This window comes from Oreochromis niloticus, linkage group LG4 (genome assembly GCF_001858045.2).
Source record: "Oreochromis niloticus isolate F11D_XX linkage group LG4, O_niloticus_UMD_NMBU, whole genome shotgun sequence".
Classification (NCBI taxonomy): Eukaryota; Metazoa; Chordata; class Actinopteri; order Cichliformes; family Cichlidae; genus Oreochromis; species Oreochromis niloticus.
The window spans coordinates 33,077,688-33,092,811 of record NC_031969.2 but is presented as its reverse complement, the minus strand read 5'-3'; the positions used below and the strand labels follow the sequence as shown (position 1 = coordinate 33,092,811).

The following is a 15,124-nucleotide window of genomic DNA, read 5'->3' as shown; positions in this document are numbered from 1 at the left end:
GTAATAGTTCTGTGTGCTGTGTTAGTGTATTCGTTTTTTCTCTTTATCAAATTCGTTACCCTTGGTGTATATATTGTGTATGTTTTCCAACGTTTTTGTAGTGGTCTGGTTATTATTTTGTGTTTAGGCATTCCTCTGTTTAGTTTGAGACTTATGGTTTTTCCCTTTCTTGTGGATCTGTCTTAATAAATGGCACGCCTTCAATTAAATCAATTACTTTCTCTTATTTGGGTACTCATCCTTGTCACTGCATGCTGTCTGCTTTAGCAGATGTGACGCTGATAACTGGTGTTCATTTTTTAAAATAAAACCCTTGTTGCTTCATTGCCCATGTCAGTCATGAAAAGGACATTTTTAATCTCAGTGATATTTACACCACAATAAAAAAACAAACAAACACATTATAAAGTAGAACTTCAGCAGAATCAGCAAAAGAGCTTGCAACCATTCTCCAATACTCACTCACTTTACTGCCACCATAACAGATCCAATACCAGAGAGAGGTCAGTATGTGTGCTGCCCTTAAAGACAGTTCGGTTCAACTGTGAGCATTAAGTGCTTAACATTGGCCCAGGACATGAGGTAGGGATGGTCATTGTCTCTGTGTTCCCAAAAATCCACAAATATATTTCTCTAAATCTGATAAATATCCTACTGATCTGTTCAGTTTCAGAAAAACATGAAGTTTAAACTGCTGGGCTACATTTTTATGTTCAGTGCAAGATTTAGAGGAATTCTTCCAGTCCAGCCTGAATCTTGGGCTCCAGCAGTGGTTCCCAAACTTTTTTTGCTGGGCCCCCCTTGTTTAACAAGAAAAATGTTCGCGCCCCCCCACCCCCGCGCGTACACGCGCGCACGCACACGCGCACGCACAAACACATCCTTCAACCACACCACCCATATTTTGCTCCATTGCGGTTTATTTCACACCTCAAACATTTATTAAACAATTAAGCAAATACAAATAATCTGCAATAAATTACAGGTAGTAAGAAAATAAACTACCAACTCTTTTACGCTCAGTCCGCACCTACACGGGTATTTTTGAACGCGCAGCTGTTTCGGGCACATGTAAACGGCGTATCGAATCACCGAGAACGGAGAGTTTTTAAAACTCCTTTTTTTTGCGTTTACGTGTGGACAAGGAATACAGAGTTTGTCACGCAATGTCAAAGGTATGTGCCTTTTTCACGTCACACTGTGCGCCACGTTATTGTTTACATGAGATAAATTGCAGAATGGCAGATAGAGACACAATACTGTTACTGTTAATCTGACTATCTGCAGGTTTTACAGGCTTACATATACAGGCCATTACTGTCCCTGCATTTAGAAAGGCAGAGGCATCACGGTGTAATTATTTTACATGTAGTTGTTTTTTTTCCTGTGTAATAATGTTCAACATTGCTATCAATACATTTTTCAAAAAACCCCTCTACAAAATGGGTTCAAAAACATAAACAACTGTGGGATACTGTTTGTCCGTGATTTGAACAGCCCAGCGCTGCTCCCGATCCAGGGAAAACTAATTCTGCAGGGAGACCTACCTCAGCACTTGTGCAGGTGAAACCAAAGGGAAGATATGCTTCACCATATTTTCTAGTCTTTGGGTTAGAATGAAGTTGGTTTGGAAACATATTCAGCGATGCTTCATCTCCTGCTTTGCGTTTGTGTGGGCGCCCCGTGCTAGCAGTGTCCAAGCGTTGTTTTTGTTTTTGTTTTTTTTCCCTTTTCATGCCGCGCCCCCCCTGCAATAGCTCTGCGCCCCCCTAGGGGGCGGGCCCCACACTTTGGGAACCACTGGGCTCCAGGTAGTCGTCCCTCAGAGGTACAGAAACACATTTAGTTTCTCATAATGAGGTCAGTGCAAGGACAAAGCCCCACAAAACATAGACAAATGTAATTTCTTCATGTCATTTGATCTGGTCAGCTCACAGTGTTATGCTCATTAACTAAAGCAGGATTACAGAGGTTGTGTAAATAAAACTTCCTCAGTGGGTTGGTACGGTTTTTCTACCAGAATCCCTGTATACTGTATTACACTAACTCTCCAGGCTGCACAGTGTGAGCCTGAATTTATCACAACGAATGTCTCATAGTGCACATAAAACATTTGGATATTTTTTTTAAAAATAGTTTCATTGTAATCAGTAGAACCCCCTCCAATGATTGGATTGGACGATGGCACTGCACTGCCCTCTGGGATTTGTAGTTGACCTCTCTGTCGGAGGGACATGATGTTTGCGCTGAAGATTCATCCAGGAGTATTTCATGTATGAATGCCTGTTTTGATTATCCAGAATATCATTACTGAGCTCTCTGTAGAAATCCAATCAAGGCAGAATCAAATCAAAGATCAGCAGGCAAAGCTTTAAACCTGTAAAGTCTCAACGTCGAAGCTTGTTCACATTCATTTGTGTCCATCACATCATGTCAATGAAGTCTGGGTTCCCTAAAGGCAGAGTTGGAGACAAAAGGCGAAGCTGAGGAGATGGAAGAAGACAAAGATGAAGGAGTGAGCAGGACGACCCTCGCTGCTGTCGAACACGCTTTTCGAGTAAGTAGTAGTGGTAACCATTGTGGTGGTGTAGGTACTGCTGGTAGGGGTGGTGACGGAGACATTGGTGGGGTTGGCGGAGTTGCCGCTGGTGATATTCAAGGCTGGAGACAAGAGTGTCTCAACCGTCTCAGACAAGAAGGAGTCAAAGGTGCTCAGTCTGGTGAAGGTCATGACTGAGCTTCGTCTTCTCCTGGCAGAGGGGCTCGGAGCTGTTAACACGACCGCCTGGAACCAAGAGCCGTCCTGCTTACACATCAGTGGCCCACCAGAATCACCCTGAACAAACAGACAGGAAAGTTTGTGTTTCAGAGTTTGAGACACTCTGTTTACTAGAAAACCTTGGACCAAGATTATTTTAACTACCTAAAACTAAACGACCAAATTCAACTAGGTGTTAAAAACATTTTAGACAGTTGTAACAACAACAATAACAATAATCAGAATACATTAACTCTAATAAGAAATTTAGGCTTAAAACAAAAATACAAAGGAACTAAATTAAATTAGCCTTAAATCTAATTGGCCCGTAATGAAGACTGAGATTTCAAAGCTGGAAATTCTTACATGTTTATAAAGATTCCAAGCATTGTAAGCCCTGTGGAAATGATGAAACTATCCAAATTCATCACATGTCTCTGATAAGCTAAATCCAAGGTCCAGAATAAACATGTCAGCAGACAGTGTGTTATAAGAAGAAGAATCCAGTCATTTACCTGCTGCAGTGCAAACACGTCTGTACAGATGCTCTCACTCGATGATGAGCTCCCACAGTTTACCACCGAGGTCTGAAACTGCTGCATAACTTCCTCAGCTAACATTATGAAAGATAAGAAAATCCTGATGTTTGACTAAAGAAACTGTAAGTGCAGTGGTCCACATGTGTAATCTGAGAGATGGACTGGTGCAGAGTCTGAGCAGAACTCTGTCAGCCTTCATGTTGCTGACTCACCTCCTCCTCTTCCAGGACTCCAACCGGCCGCCCAGCACACCAAGCCCTCAGCGAAGGTTCTCCCGTTGTCCAAGCAGATGGGCTGGATGTAGTCGGTCAGGGTGGGCTGGGCAGATAGACGGAGGATGGCTATGTTGGTCCCGGTCGTGTTGCTCAGAGTGATATTTGTCACATTCAGCGTCACCTCAAAGGGGTTGGATCCATTTAGCTTCAGACGCCCCAACACGACAGTCCACTCGGACGCTACAGGGGAGCTGTGGGAGGAACGACGCACCCAAACATAATCTTCATCAGCTTCAAACAAGATCTACACCTTTACACTCAACTTCATGGGGCCCAAGTTTTACAAATTTGAACCTGGTGACATTCAGGCCTGGGTCTTATTAAAGAGGTATATATTTAACTAGAAGACCCAGAGAGCTAATCAGTTAATGGTGAAGTTTTTCTCTTTGATTTGATTTGAAAAAAAGTATGAAACACGTCACAGAAAATGTTGCTGACGAACAAACCAATCACAGCCGCAGCGGGCTGAATCGAAGCCTTGCTTTATCTCTATAGAACTGCACATCAGCTTACACTGTAAATGACCTATGGACTAGTTTTAACGCAGAATCAGCTTAAATGCTAACCATGTGTGGGACTGATCAGCTACATGTGTGGAAAGTGTGGAAGTGTGGCACCATCAGGTGATGTGGGCTGGCACTGAGATCAGTTGATCTGCTGGGACTGTGTTCAGTTTCCATTTTTAAAGACTCGCTCATTTCCTTAAAGGGAGCGTTCCATTTTCAGTCTTTTGGGCACAGTTTTCACTGGTGGCTTGATCCACAGTGGAATAAAGTTTGTTTACAAAACTTTGACTCAGTGGAAAGAGAGAGTGTTCAGTCTCAAAAGATCTCCACCATGTTTTTTGACCACCATCGGTGGTTGTTCATCTGCATGTTTATGCTTTTAATTTATTTCTGTACCTTTACGTTAGATTTTTCATGTTGTAATCCAAACAGCGTTGAACAGCTGCAAACTAAACTTTTCTTCATGTTGTCTGTGAAGGTTCTCAGTCATCCAGGTCATCGTAGTCTAAGGAGCTTGGAAAGAAACCCGTCTGGACTTCTTTAAGTTGCTTGAAGACCTCTCATCCGAGAAGCTTCTTCAGTACTAAGGGTCAAATGGTGGAGAGTCCCAGATTCAAATCCTGTGGGAGTGTCCCCCCAAAGAGGGACAACAGGACCCCCCTTCTTCATCTTGGAGCTTGATGGTGATTTGATTCCTGCCAGCCTTTTCCCAGTAAAGGTTTTTAATAGTGATTATCAGAGCCAGCACTACCATTTTGGACGGTAGAAAAAAAAATTTAATTCCACCTGAGCTAATCATCTTGGTATTGGCCTCTTAGATCTTCGCTGTCGAATAGGGAAAATATGTTTCAACATAAAATGTAAATATGTGGTACAACTGGTCTGTGGTACAACTTTTGCTTGTGCTGTTGTTGGTCTGTCAGCCAGCTATGGAGACGAATTCTAGAATACAAAGAGTTGAAGTGAAAGTGAAGGTTTAAAACAATGAATAGTATCCACTGCAGCCGCTGTCTGTACCCTTTATGCTGATTTTTAAAAAAAAAAATCTTTGATGATTTTCTTGTGCCTCTTTTTGTGAACTCAACTGTCTCTTTGTCTCTTCCTGTTCTGGCCCACTTGTCAACTAATCAGCATTTGACTGATGCACAGTGTCATCGATGTCAACTGGACGTGAACACGACTGTGGTGGAGGGAAAGTCATGTCATTTACTCAGTCCCCAGAGGATGAACTGTATCATTGTCTGTCCAAACTTCAACTGACCTTGAGAAGCAGTTGGCGTTGCTCAACACTGAGTCCAAGGCCACCAGAGTCCCACCACACACGTGACTTCCATTCTTCTGTAGGCTCGCCATCCACGGCCATGAACCAGCCACCACTGAGGGTCCCCCCATGTTGCGAGAATTCCTTGGAGCTTGTCCACAGACCAGTGCTGAAAAAATAAACAGAGGAAGACACAAAGAAATTTTAAAAACCTGGACCGCATGAACCCATCAGCTTTAGGTCAGGTAGGTTAGACCAAACCATTTTTTAATAAAGTGTTTTCATGATGGACACTCACAGTGGGGAGTGGTCAAAGGTCGCGTGGTTCTTGTAATGATGGTGGCTCTGTTGGTGGTTGTTGCAGGGACTGTAGTTGTTGTGGTGGGGATTGTGGTTGTAGGTGTGGTGGTCATTGTGGGTGTGGTGGAGGTGGTTGTAGGTGTGGTGGTGGTGGTGATTGTAGGTGTGGTGGTGGTTATGGTTGTAGGTGTGGTGGTGGTTGTAGGTGTGGTGGTGGTGGTGATGGTAGGTGTGGTGGTGGTTATGGTTGTAGGTGTGGTGGTGGTTGTAGGTGTGGTGGTGGTGGTTGTAGGTGTGGTGATGGTTGTAGGTGTGGTGGTGGTGGTTGTAGGTGTGGTGGTGGTTGTAGGTGTGGTGGTGGTGGTTGTAGGTGTGGTGGTGGTTGTTGGAGGGGTGGTGGTTGGCACTGGTGGCAGTCCTGTGCAGTTGACACTGAGGTCACTGTTGGTCCCAGTGGACGTGAACATCATGAAGCCCGGCTGGTTGGAGGAGATCTGGCTGTTGATCCAGGTCTGGTACTGGGATACTCTGGCGTAGACTCCTGGAAGATTCGGCTCAGCACAACCTTCCCCAAAACTGACGATTCCCGCCTGAATCCAGCGACCGTTCTGCTTGCTCACCATTGGACCTCCTGAATCCCCCTTTGAGAGCAGAAAGATTTACTGTTAGCTGAGGAGAAGAAACTGTAGAAGGTGAAAATGTGCCAAACACAGGTAACAACAATCACCTGACAGGAGTCCTTTCCTCCTGCACTTAACCCGGCACAGATCATGTTGTCAGTGATTGTTCCCACTCCATAGTTACAGTTACACTGTCTGTTTCCCACAACAGGAACCTCCACCTCCATCAGGTTTTGTGGAGAAGGAAGAGACACTGAGACGGACAAAAAAATCAAACAAAAATCTGCTCAAAAAGTTCAACTTCTATTGTCATATCTGCTTGTGGAACATATGGGTGGTCAGCATAAGTTTGGTACTAGAATCATCTTGTAGCCACGATTCCTCATGTATCAACCTCATTTTATTATAACCTCATGTTTTAAAAGCCATCCATCCATCCTTCTTCTTCCGCTTTATACCTAAGCAGAGAAGCCCAGACCTCCCTGTCCCCAGCCACCTCCTCTAGCTTGTCTGGGGGGATACCAAGGCATTCCCAGGCCAGCTGAGAGATATAATCTCTCCAGCGTGTCGTGGGTCTGCCCTGGGGCCTCCTCCCTGTGGAACATGCCCGGAACACCTCCCCATGAGGTGCCCAGGAGGCATCCTTGTCAGATGCCCGAACCACCTCAACTGGCTCCTTTCGATGTGGAGAAGCAGTGGGTCTACTCTGAGCCCCTTCCAGATGGCTGAACCTCTCACCCTATCTCTAAGGAAGAGGCCAGCCACCCTTCGGAGGAAGCTCATTTCCAACGCTTGTATCTGCTATCTCGTTCTTTCGGTCGTGACCATAGGTGAGGGTAGGGACGTAGATCGACCGGTAAATTGAGAGTTTTGCTTTTAAGCTCAGCTCATTCTTCACCACAAGGGACTGATGCAGCGAGACCCCCAGATACTTAAACTCCTCCACTTGAGGCAGGAACTCATCTCTGACCCGGCGTGAGCACTCCATCCTTTTCCGGATGAGAACCATGGCCTCAGATTTGGAGGTACTGATCCTCAATTCCGCTGCTTCACACTCAGCTGCAAACCATTCCAGTGCGAGCTGGAGGCCGTTACCCATTGAAGCCAACAGAACCACATATCTGCGGAAAGCAGAGATGAGATTCTGAGGCCACCGAAGTGAAAGCCCTCCGCCACTTGGCTGCACCTAGAAATTCTGTCCATAAAAGTTATGAACAGAATCGGTGGCAAAGGGCAGCCCTGGAGGAGCCCATCACCCACTGGGAACGAGTCCAACTTATTGCCGGATATGCGAACCAAGCTCTTGCAACGGTTGTATAGGGATTGAATGACCCGTAGCAATGGGCCAGACATCCCATACTCCGGCAGCAGCCCCCATAGGACACCCTGAGGGACACAGTCGCCTTCTCCAAGTCCACAAAACACATGTAGACTGGTTGGGCAAACTCCTATGCACCCTCAAGTATCCTTGAGAGGATAAAGAGCTGGTCCAGTGTTCCGTGACCAGGACAAAAACCGCATTACTCTTCCTGTATCCAAGGTTCCAGCACCCCGGCATAAACTTTCCCGGGGAAGCTGAGGAGTGTGATACCCCTGTAGTTGGAACACACCCTCCGGTCCCCCTTCTTAAAAACTGGAACTCCCAACCCAGTCTGCCAGTCCAGGGGTAACCGCCCCTGATCTCCCTCCATGTCTTTCCCTCTGTGGTCCTTGTCCCTAGTCTCTTGTCTCCAGTATCTTTGTGTTTAGTATTAGTTCCTAGTTTTGGTTTGTTTTGGCAAGTTTATTGTTTATGGAGTTTTTTTTTCTGCAACAGCAATAAAGCAGCCTCTATGAGTTTACCCCTCAGTCTGAGTGTCCTGCATTTTGGGTCCTACATCCTGACGGCCACAGCCATTTCATAACATTAACACTACAGAAACATGTATCGGACTGACTTTGTTCAGGAGCAAGCCAGTGGGATAAAACACCTCTAATTTACAGTAATGTGAATCACACATGGTAAAATTATCAAGAAATTATCAAATGCTCTGTGGAAGGGTGTGGTCTGTGGTTCCACTGCATAGGGGATAGTGGGTTCAGGCGGCAGTACCAGGGAGGCTGGCAGACCAACTGGCACCAATGTGGTATTCCATATTTTAGTAAGTGGCTGGAATTAGAGGGGAAAGGCAGAACAGTATGGGCTCAAATTGTGGTCATAAATAAACTGTAGTAATGAGCTCAGTAAAGCGCCAAACCCATCTGTTCTCTGACTGGATTGTTAAATTTGTGATTGACATGACATTGACCAATCAGCTGAAGGGAAGAAAAATTGGGTTAAAATTCGTACTTGTTGAAATCCACACTCAAGCAAGGGCACATAAGTCCAGTTTTTGCTTTGTATCTGTAAACAGACCTCAACAAAAAAATTTGTAACTTGTGTAAATATTTTTTTACAAACACAAATCTTTTTTACACACACACACACACACACACACACACACACACACACACACACACAGACAAACAAACTTCCTGTTTTACTTTGAAGGTATGTGTCTTATGTTAGTGTATTCTGCTTTGCGTCCACGTCTCATCAGCTCTGATTTCTCCCTGGATTCAAGTTTCATTGTGATCTCATTAGTTTCCCCGTTTAGAGTTTTCTTAGTTCCCTGTGTTTACTATCTCCGCTCCTGATTAATCCTGCACTTCTTATAAATAAAGCTCGTTCTCATCACAACCTCTGCCTGCACTTGGGTCCTCACCTCACCTCCACATAGCCTGCCTTGCCAGCCAGGACAATTTATAGATGCATGAACATAAAAATGTCAATGACCAACATGGAGAAATGTTTCATGAAGACATTGCAAACAAGGAGAAATGCGACAAGGCAAAGTGGAGCCTGGCAGAGTTGGAAGACTTTTGTTGAAGACTGGTACACAACTCACCACACAATGATCTGCTGCATATCATTTCTAGGTTGCTTACATTTGAATAAAAATTGTAGTCAGTAAAGAGGAAAAACTTGAAAAGAGATGGGCAGTGCTACCTGGCAATAAAAAGATAAGACAAGCAAGCTTGCAGCTGTTTCTGCATAAGTAAGACTTAACATCTGCAAAGAGAAAATCAAGATCATGAAAATAAATATAGCTGTCTCAGAAGTGGTAACACAGACTTGGATTCCTTCCCTTACATTGGGAGTGTCATTAAAAGTTGGGAGAACAGACAAAGCAAAAGCATGCCTTCTTACAGCTGAAGAACATCTGGAACCACAGAATACAACATCACCTCTCTGAACGAGAGGCTGGCCAAAGAATTTATGGCAACAAGCTGCCTGAAAAGATACCAAGACGTTGAGATACAGATGGCATCAGACTGTTTGTTCTAGCAATTATTTTCTATTGAAGGCCCATTTCAAATTTCAAAATGAAACATTTTAAAAATAACATGTTTGCAGTCATCAGAATCTCTTTAGCTCACAGAAGAAGAATTGTATTGCTCTAAATATTTCTGAGACAGCAGTCTTATTTCCTGCATTATAATCAACTTTACTCTAAAACCAATCAGGTGTCTTTATGACCCACCTCCCTCTCCAATGTTGCCCCAGCCGGTAACCCAGCTGTTAACACCGCTGTAGAAGGTGCTGTCTGAAGACGCCAGGCAGACGGGAGAAATGTAGTTGTTGAATGTCACAGATGACGAGAGCTGCAGGAGGCAGATGTCGTTGTCAAACGTCTCAGAGTTGTAGTTTGGATGTTTGATGATCTGTGTTACTGTCCGGGACACTGCATTGGGATTAGATCCCTGTAGACTCTGACGGCCCAGATTCACAGTCAGACCAGTTGCAGTAATGCTAGGATCAGGAAACAAAACGGTGCATAGTTATTCTGATTGTTAAAATGAAATGACATCTTTGACTTTTTACCCTGTTAGCTATTTATCGTGTTACACCCCTGGTCCCTGGAGCTTTCGTAATGTCTTTATTCCACTAAATCATGTTCAGTGTGCAGCTTCACCCAAATTACTCACGTTTGACAGCAGTGAGCAGCAGTCAGCACCCACTGACTGTTAATGAGGGATCCTCCACAGAAGTGGGACCCAGATCTTTGCAGACTGACCTGCCAGGGCCAGCTGCCAACAGGGGCCACCTGTCCTCCTACAATCCTGGTGTTGAGCTTTGGCTTACCACAAACTGAAGACAGACATGAAAACACAGAGTGAGCATTACTGTATGAGCTGTAAACTCTCAGCATTACAAACTGCTGAGTGAGGACACAGTGATCCTGGGAGTCTACAGTTCACTCACAAACTAATATTCATATGAAACTAAAGATTTATTACACATAAAAGTAAATCATTACACAAATAAACTTTATCTTACCATCCAGCTGTGACTCAGACTCTGAAACACAGAAAACAATAGTGGGAAAATTGACTAGCTGTGGTTAGCTGAAGGCATCCAGCAGAGAGTCAGTCCCCACAGACTCCCATATTAAAACGTTACAGCAGAAATAAAAATGTTTACAGCCTGATATACAAACTGTTTTAGTCTCTTAGATACTTTCCTCCTTCATAACACCTGTACAGGGGAGGATATTTTTATAACTCACCTGTTTAAATTGTATTAAGGCATAGGGTTTGCATTAGCAGGGGCGTGGCCTCTTTGACTGACAGGTGGATGGGGACACAGGTAGCTATAGCTGCTGTCTGCTAGGCTTTACGTGAACTGTACCCTGGGGCTTCGGACAGGGTAGTCTCAAATCATTGGCTGTCTACATCCAGCTCTTATATACAGTCCATGGACTGAAAACTGATCATCTAAATGTGTGTGTGCATCAGACTCAGAGGGGGGAGGGGTTAACTGTGTGACTCAGCCTCATGTTTGTCTCACAGACGGAAATCATGCTGAAAAATACTGTGCACACAGTGGATGTTGTTCTACTAATACCACTACTACATTACTGCAGAGACTGACAGTGTTATGTCCATTCATCCATCTCAGGGTCAGAGGACAGTAATATATGACACAGAAATTTAAAGAAACACGCCACTGACTTTAGTTTAAAGGTTCACTTTCAAACACGAGACAAACTGATGCACATGGCAAGATATTTACATTGTTTTAATCAAAATATAGTTTTCCAAAGGTAGGTGTCCAACATCACCTCAGCTGCAGTAATTATTCTCATGTGTCCCATGAGTGGATAAATATTACTAATGATACCAATGCATTACTAAAATTTATCCATAAGTCATGAGAACCTTAACTTCACCGTGTCTGCCATGAACATGTCTTCACATTCTTGCTGTGGTATTTTAAAGTTATGTTTACTGAAGCCTACATAATTGTACCAAATAAAGTGACTTCTTACATTCATGTGCAACAGAAGCATTAGAAATATCCTGTCTCAGAGTGACGCTGAAAAACTAGTTCATGCATTTATTACTTCAAGGCTGGACTACTGTAATTCATTATTATCAGGATGTCCTAAAAACTCCTGCTCCTTAGATACAATGTCTTGAATAATCAGGCCCCATCTTATCTTAACTTTTCAGCCTTCAGCTAATCCAAAATGCTGCAGCAAGAGTCCTGACAGGGACTAGAAAGAGAGAGCAGATTTCTCCTGTATTGGTTTCCCTTCATTGGCTCCCTGTTACACCCAGAATCGAATTAATCAGGCCCATCTTATCTTAATGACCTTGTAGTACCATATCACCCTATTAGAGCACTTCGCTCTCACACTGCAGGCTTACTTGTTGTTCCTAGAGTATTTAAAAGTAGAATGGGAGGCAGAGCCTTCAGTTTTCAGGCCCCTCTTCTGTGGAACCAGCTTCCAGTTTGGATTCGGGAGACAGACACTATCTCTACTTTCAAGATTAGGCTTCAAACTTTCCTTTTTGCTAAAGCATATAGTTAGGGCTGGACCAGGTGATCTTAGTTACACCGCAGGGCCAAGGTTTAAGATTTTGATGATTTGATGACACATAAAGAAAATTGAATTCAGTCAAATTTTGTTATCACCAGCAAAAGCAACTGCTGAATATCCAACTCATAACATATTTGTAACGCCGTTAGGTGTCTTATAGCAGTGCAAAAGGTACCTTTCCACATCCTCATGAAACACTCTGGTTTCTCAATTGAATCGAATAGAAGACACGCTTAGAGAAGAGGCTCCAGTCGTCCATTCCAGCCCCAGCCCTAACCTTAACCATAACCTGAACCCTATCACAAAGTGTTTTCCAAAGTGATTCATGATCAAAAGTACATAATGCTTTGTAGTGATGGGAATTCCGGTTATTTTTAGAGCGCCGGCTCTTTCAGCTGTTCAGCTTGTTTTGTTGCTTTAATTAATGTATTATCAACAACAATATAAAATTATGCACAAAAGAAATTACTAATGAAAAAAAACCTTGGTTTTATTTTTATGTTTACAAATAAATATATACGGTGGCCCTTAGAGACAAAGCACGTACAAACTCCAAAACACATTTCTAGCGTTAACTGAACTTCCAAAACAGAGCTACCTAGATCACTTAAATTACACAGTTGAAAGCATGCATGTATTGTTTGTGAATTTATACACAAACACATTTAAAAAAAAAAAAAGTTCATGTACCTGTTACTACCAAACACCAAATCTGGTCGTTTGTACTTCCTGGCTTGTGTAGACACTAGGTAGCAAAAGCTCAACAGTGGGCCTAGCACCCTGGAGCACTTCTGTTGTGTTTGTATGTGCTTTATCTCTAGGTCACCGTAAATATACTTTTATTTATTCACTCCACGTAAAATGTAATAAATAAACTATAAAATACAAAAAACAACCCTTTACATTTCAACTTTTAAATATTTAAATTTTCAGCTTTTTCCTTTTAAATAAATTTAATGCACAAAACACTGCAAACCACAACACAATAAAATATAAATTAAAACATGCAAAACAAAAAGAGGATGCACATTCTCTGTCTTATAGACCTGGAGTGATTATTTGGGAGAGTGTTTTCCTGCTTGGAATTGCATACATAGGATTCACTGCATGAATAAACTTTCTGAATCCTTTATCATCTGCAACTGAAAACAGTTGTGGATGATTACTATACCTTTCTAATGTGACGATGTTGTCCCTCGCTCTCTTTCTCTCTCTCTCCCTCCCGCTCTGTTCCTGTGCTACTGTGAGTGTAACTACCGCCCCTCCCCCCTCTGCCCAGCGCAAAGCACAAGGCTCGCGTGCGGAGTGAAGCAGAAAAAAGTGCGAGAGAGAGGGTGAGAGAAAGAAAAAAAACCCCAGCCGGCTCACGTCGTTCACTTCAAAGAACCGGCTCTAAGACCCGTTTCGTTCACGACCGACACATCACTAATGCTTTGTTAGGTTCATTTTCATGCCACCCGCTCTCATGCCTCCCAACACATAACATACGGATGATTTGTCACGGCCGTCGGTATGTTGCTTGCTGGGATGGGAATGTGTTGGAATGTACAATCTACAAAGGACTGTGAGCCACATATTTACACTGTAATACCTGTTGTAAGTCCTAAGTGTTGACGAATACCACTCATATTAGAAAATATGGCGAAGTAACCAAAAAGAAACTTAAATGAAAATAAAAAGGAAAACTGAATCAAAATCAATACAAAATACAGCAGCTCTAATAACTCTGATCTAGATGGTGGTTAATGGAGAGCAGTTCAGCCTCTCAGCTGCGTCCCAAACCAAACAGATCATTACATTAATCCATGTTTTAGCCCTCATAACCAAGATAAAGCTGAACCTAAAATAGTCAGTCCTAGTGGTAGTTATGGTGTCCAGTGGAAGGTGACACAGGCCAGCTTAGCTTGTAGACTTCGACTTTGTAGAGTTTGTCTCTGTTTCAGGTATTCAGAGGGAAAAGTTTTTATTTCAATGTGCAGTTATTGCTAGTTATTGTGACTTTGGGAGATTTTATTCCACTTTTCCATTTTTCCAATGCCTTTCTTAATTTGATTATTTTCCCTTCTGAATGTCCACCCAGTGCGATATTCTCTCCTGCTTCTAAAAGTGAATTTTTAAATTCCAGGATTTCCTGCAGTGTCACTTTAAAGTGAAGCAATGTGCTCCTGAGTGTTTTCGCCCTCTGAGTTGTACCTGATGCAGGTGTGTGCAGAGAGCTCTTACCTTGGGTCAGGAGCATCAGCCCAGCAGCCAAACACATCACTTTGTAGAAAGCCATCGCTGTAAGATCCATACCTCCAGACCTGCTGAGGCATAAATAACCTTCCTCTCTCCTCCTCCTCCTCCTCCTCTCTGTCTGTCTGCATTAAACACACCTCTCTCTGACACCTGTCTGACGACACACGACACAACATCTCACTGCAGCTCACCTGATCCAGGAATTTCAGCTTTCAGGCAGCAATGTTGAACATTTTTATTAATCCTTTCCAGCAGTCCTGTCTATGTCCTTCTGCTCCCTGACTCCCACTTTTTCTTTGCTAACCTCTTCCTCTGAATGCTTTCCTGTACTTCCTCATTCCAACACCAAGTCTTCTTCAGTACAGCAAACACCTTCTTGGATGTTTCCCTCAGCACTTTCCCAGCTATCTGGTAACTTTTTCTTTCCACCCAGAGCTCTTTATCTCTTATTTTAGCTGCTTCCTCTTCTTTATGTCTAAAGTCTTCCTACTGACTGCCATCGAATTCTCCCCTGAGACCACTGTGCAGTCTCATATCTCAGATTGCAGGTTCTACAGAAGACATACTTTTATCACCCAGCAACATCAGTTCATTTATTTATTTTCTTTATGTCAAACACAAAATGTAACAAAAAACAACAAATATTTTGGTGATCGTTAAAAGATTCTGTTCCACCTATTCATCCATTATGTTCCACCATCCAAAGTCAGGTTGTTTCTGT

The 15,124-nt window shown here is 43.1% G+C and overlaps 1 protein-coding gene across 1 annotated transcript; it reads right to left on the bottom strand.

Annotated features, from left to right (window-relative positions):
* Window positions 1-1,730: 1,730 nt before the first annotated feature.
* Window positions 1,731-14,522, bottom strand: LOC100695731 (transmembrane protease serine 9-like). The gene is made up of 10 exons (XM_019357594.2): window positions 14,389-14,522; window positions 10,620-10,640; window positions 10,268-10,430; window positions 9,823-10,091; window positions 6,367-6,512; window positions 5,992-6,280; window positions 5,340-5,514; window positions 3,510-3,763; window positions 3,274-3,371; window positions 1,731-2,836 (listed from the first exon to the last, which is right to left on the bottom strand). The coding sequence occupies exons 1-10, from the start codon at window positions 14,456-14,458 to the stop codon at window positions 2,453-2,455; spliced, it is 1,869 nt and encodes a 622-aa protein (XP_019213139.1). The 5' UTR covers window positions 14,459-14,522; the 3' UTR covers window positions 1,731-2,452.
* Between the last annotated feature and the right edge of the window lie 602 nt (window positions 14,523-15,124).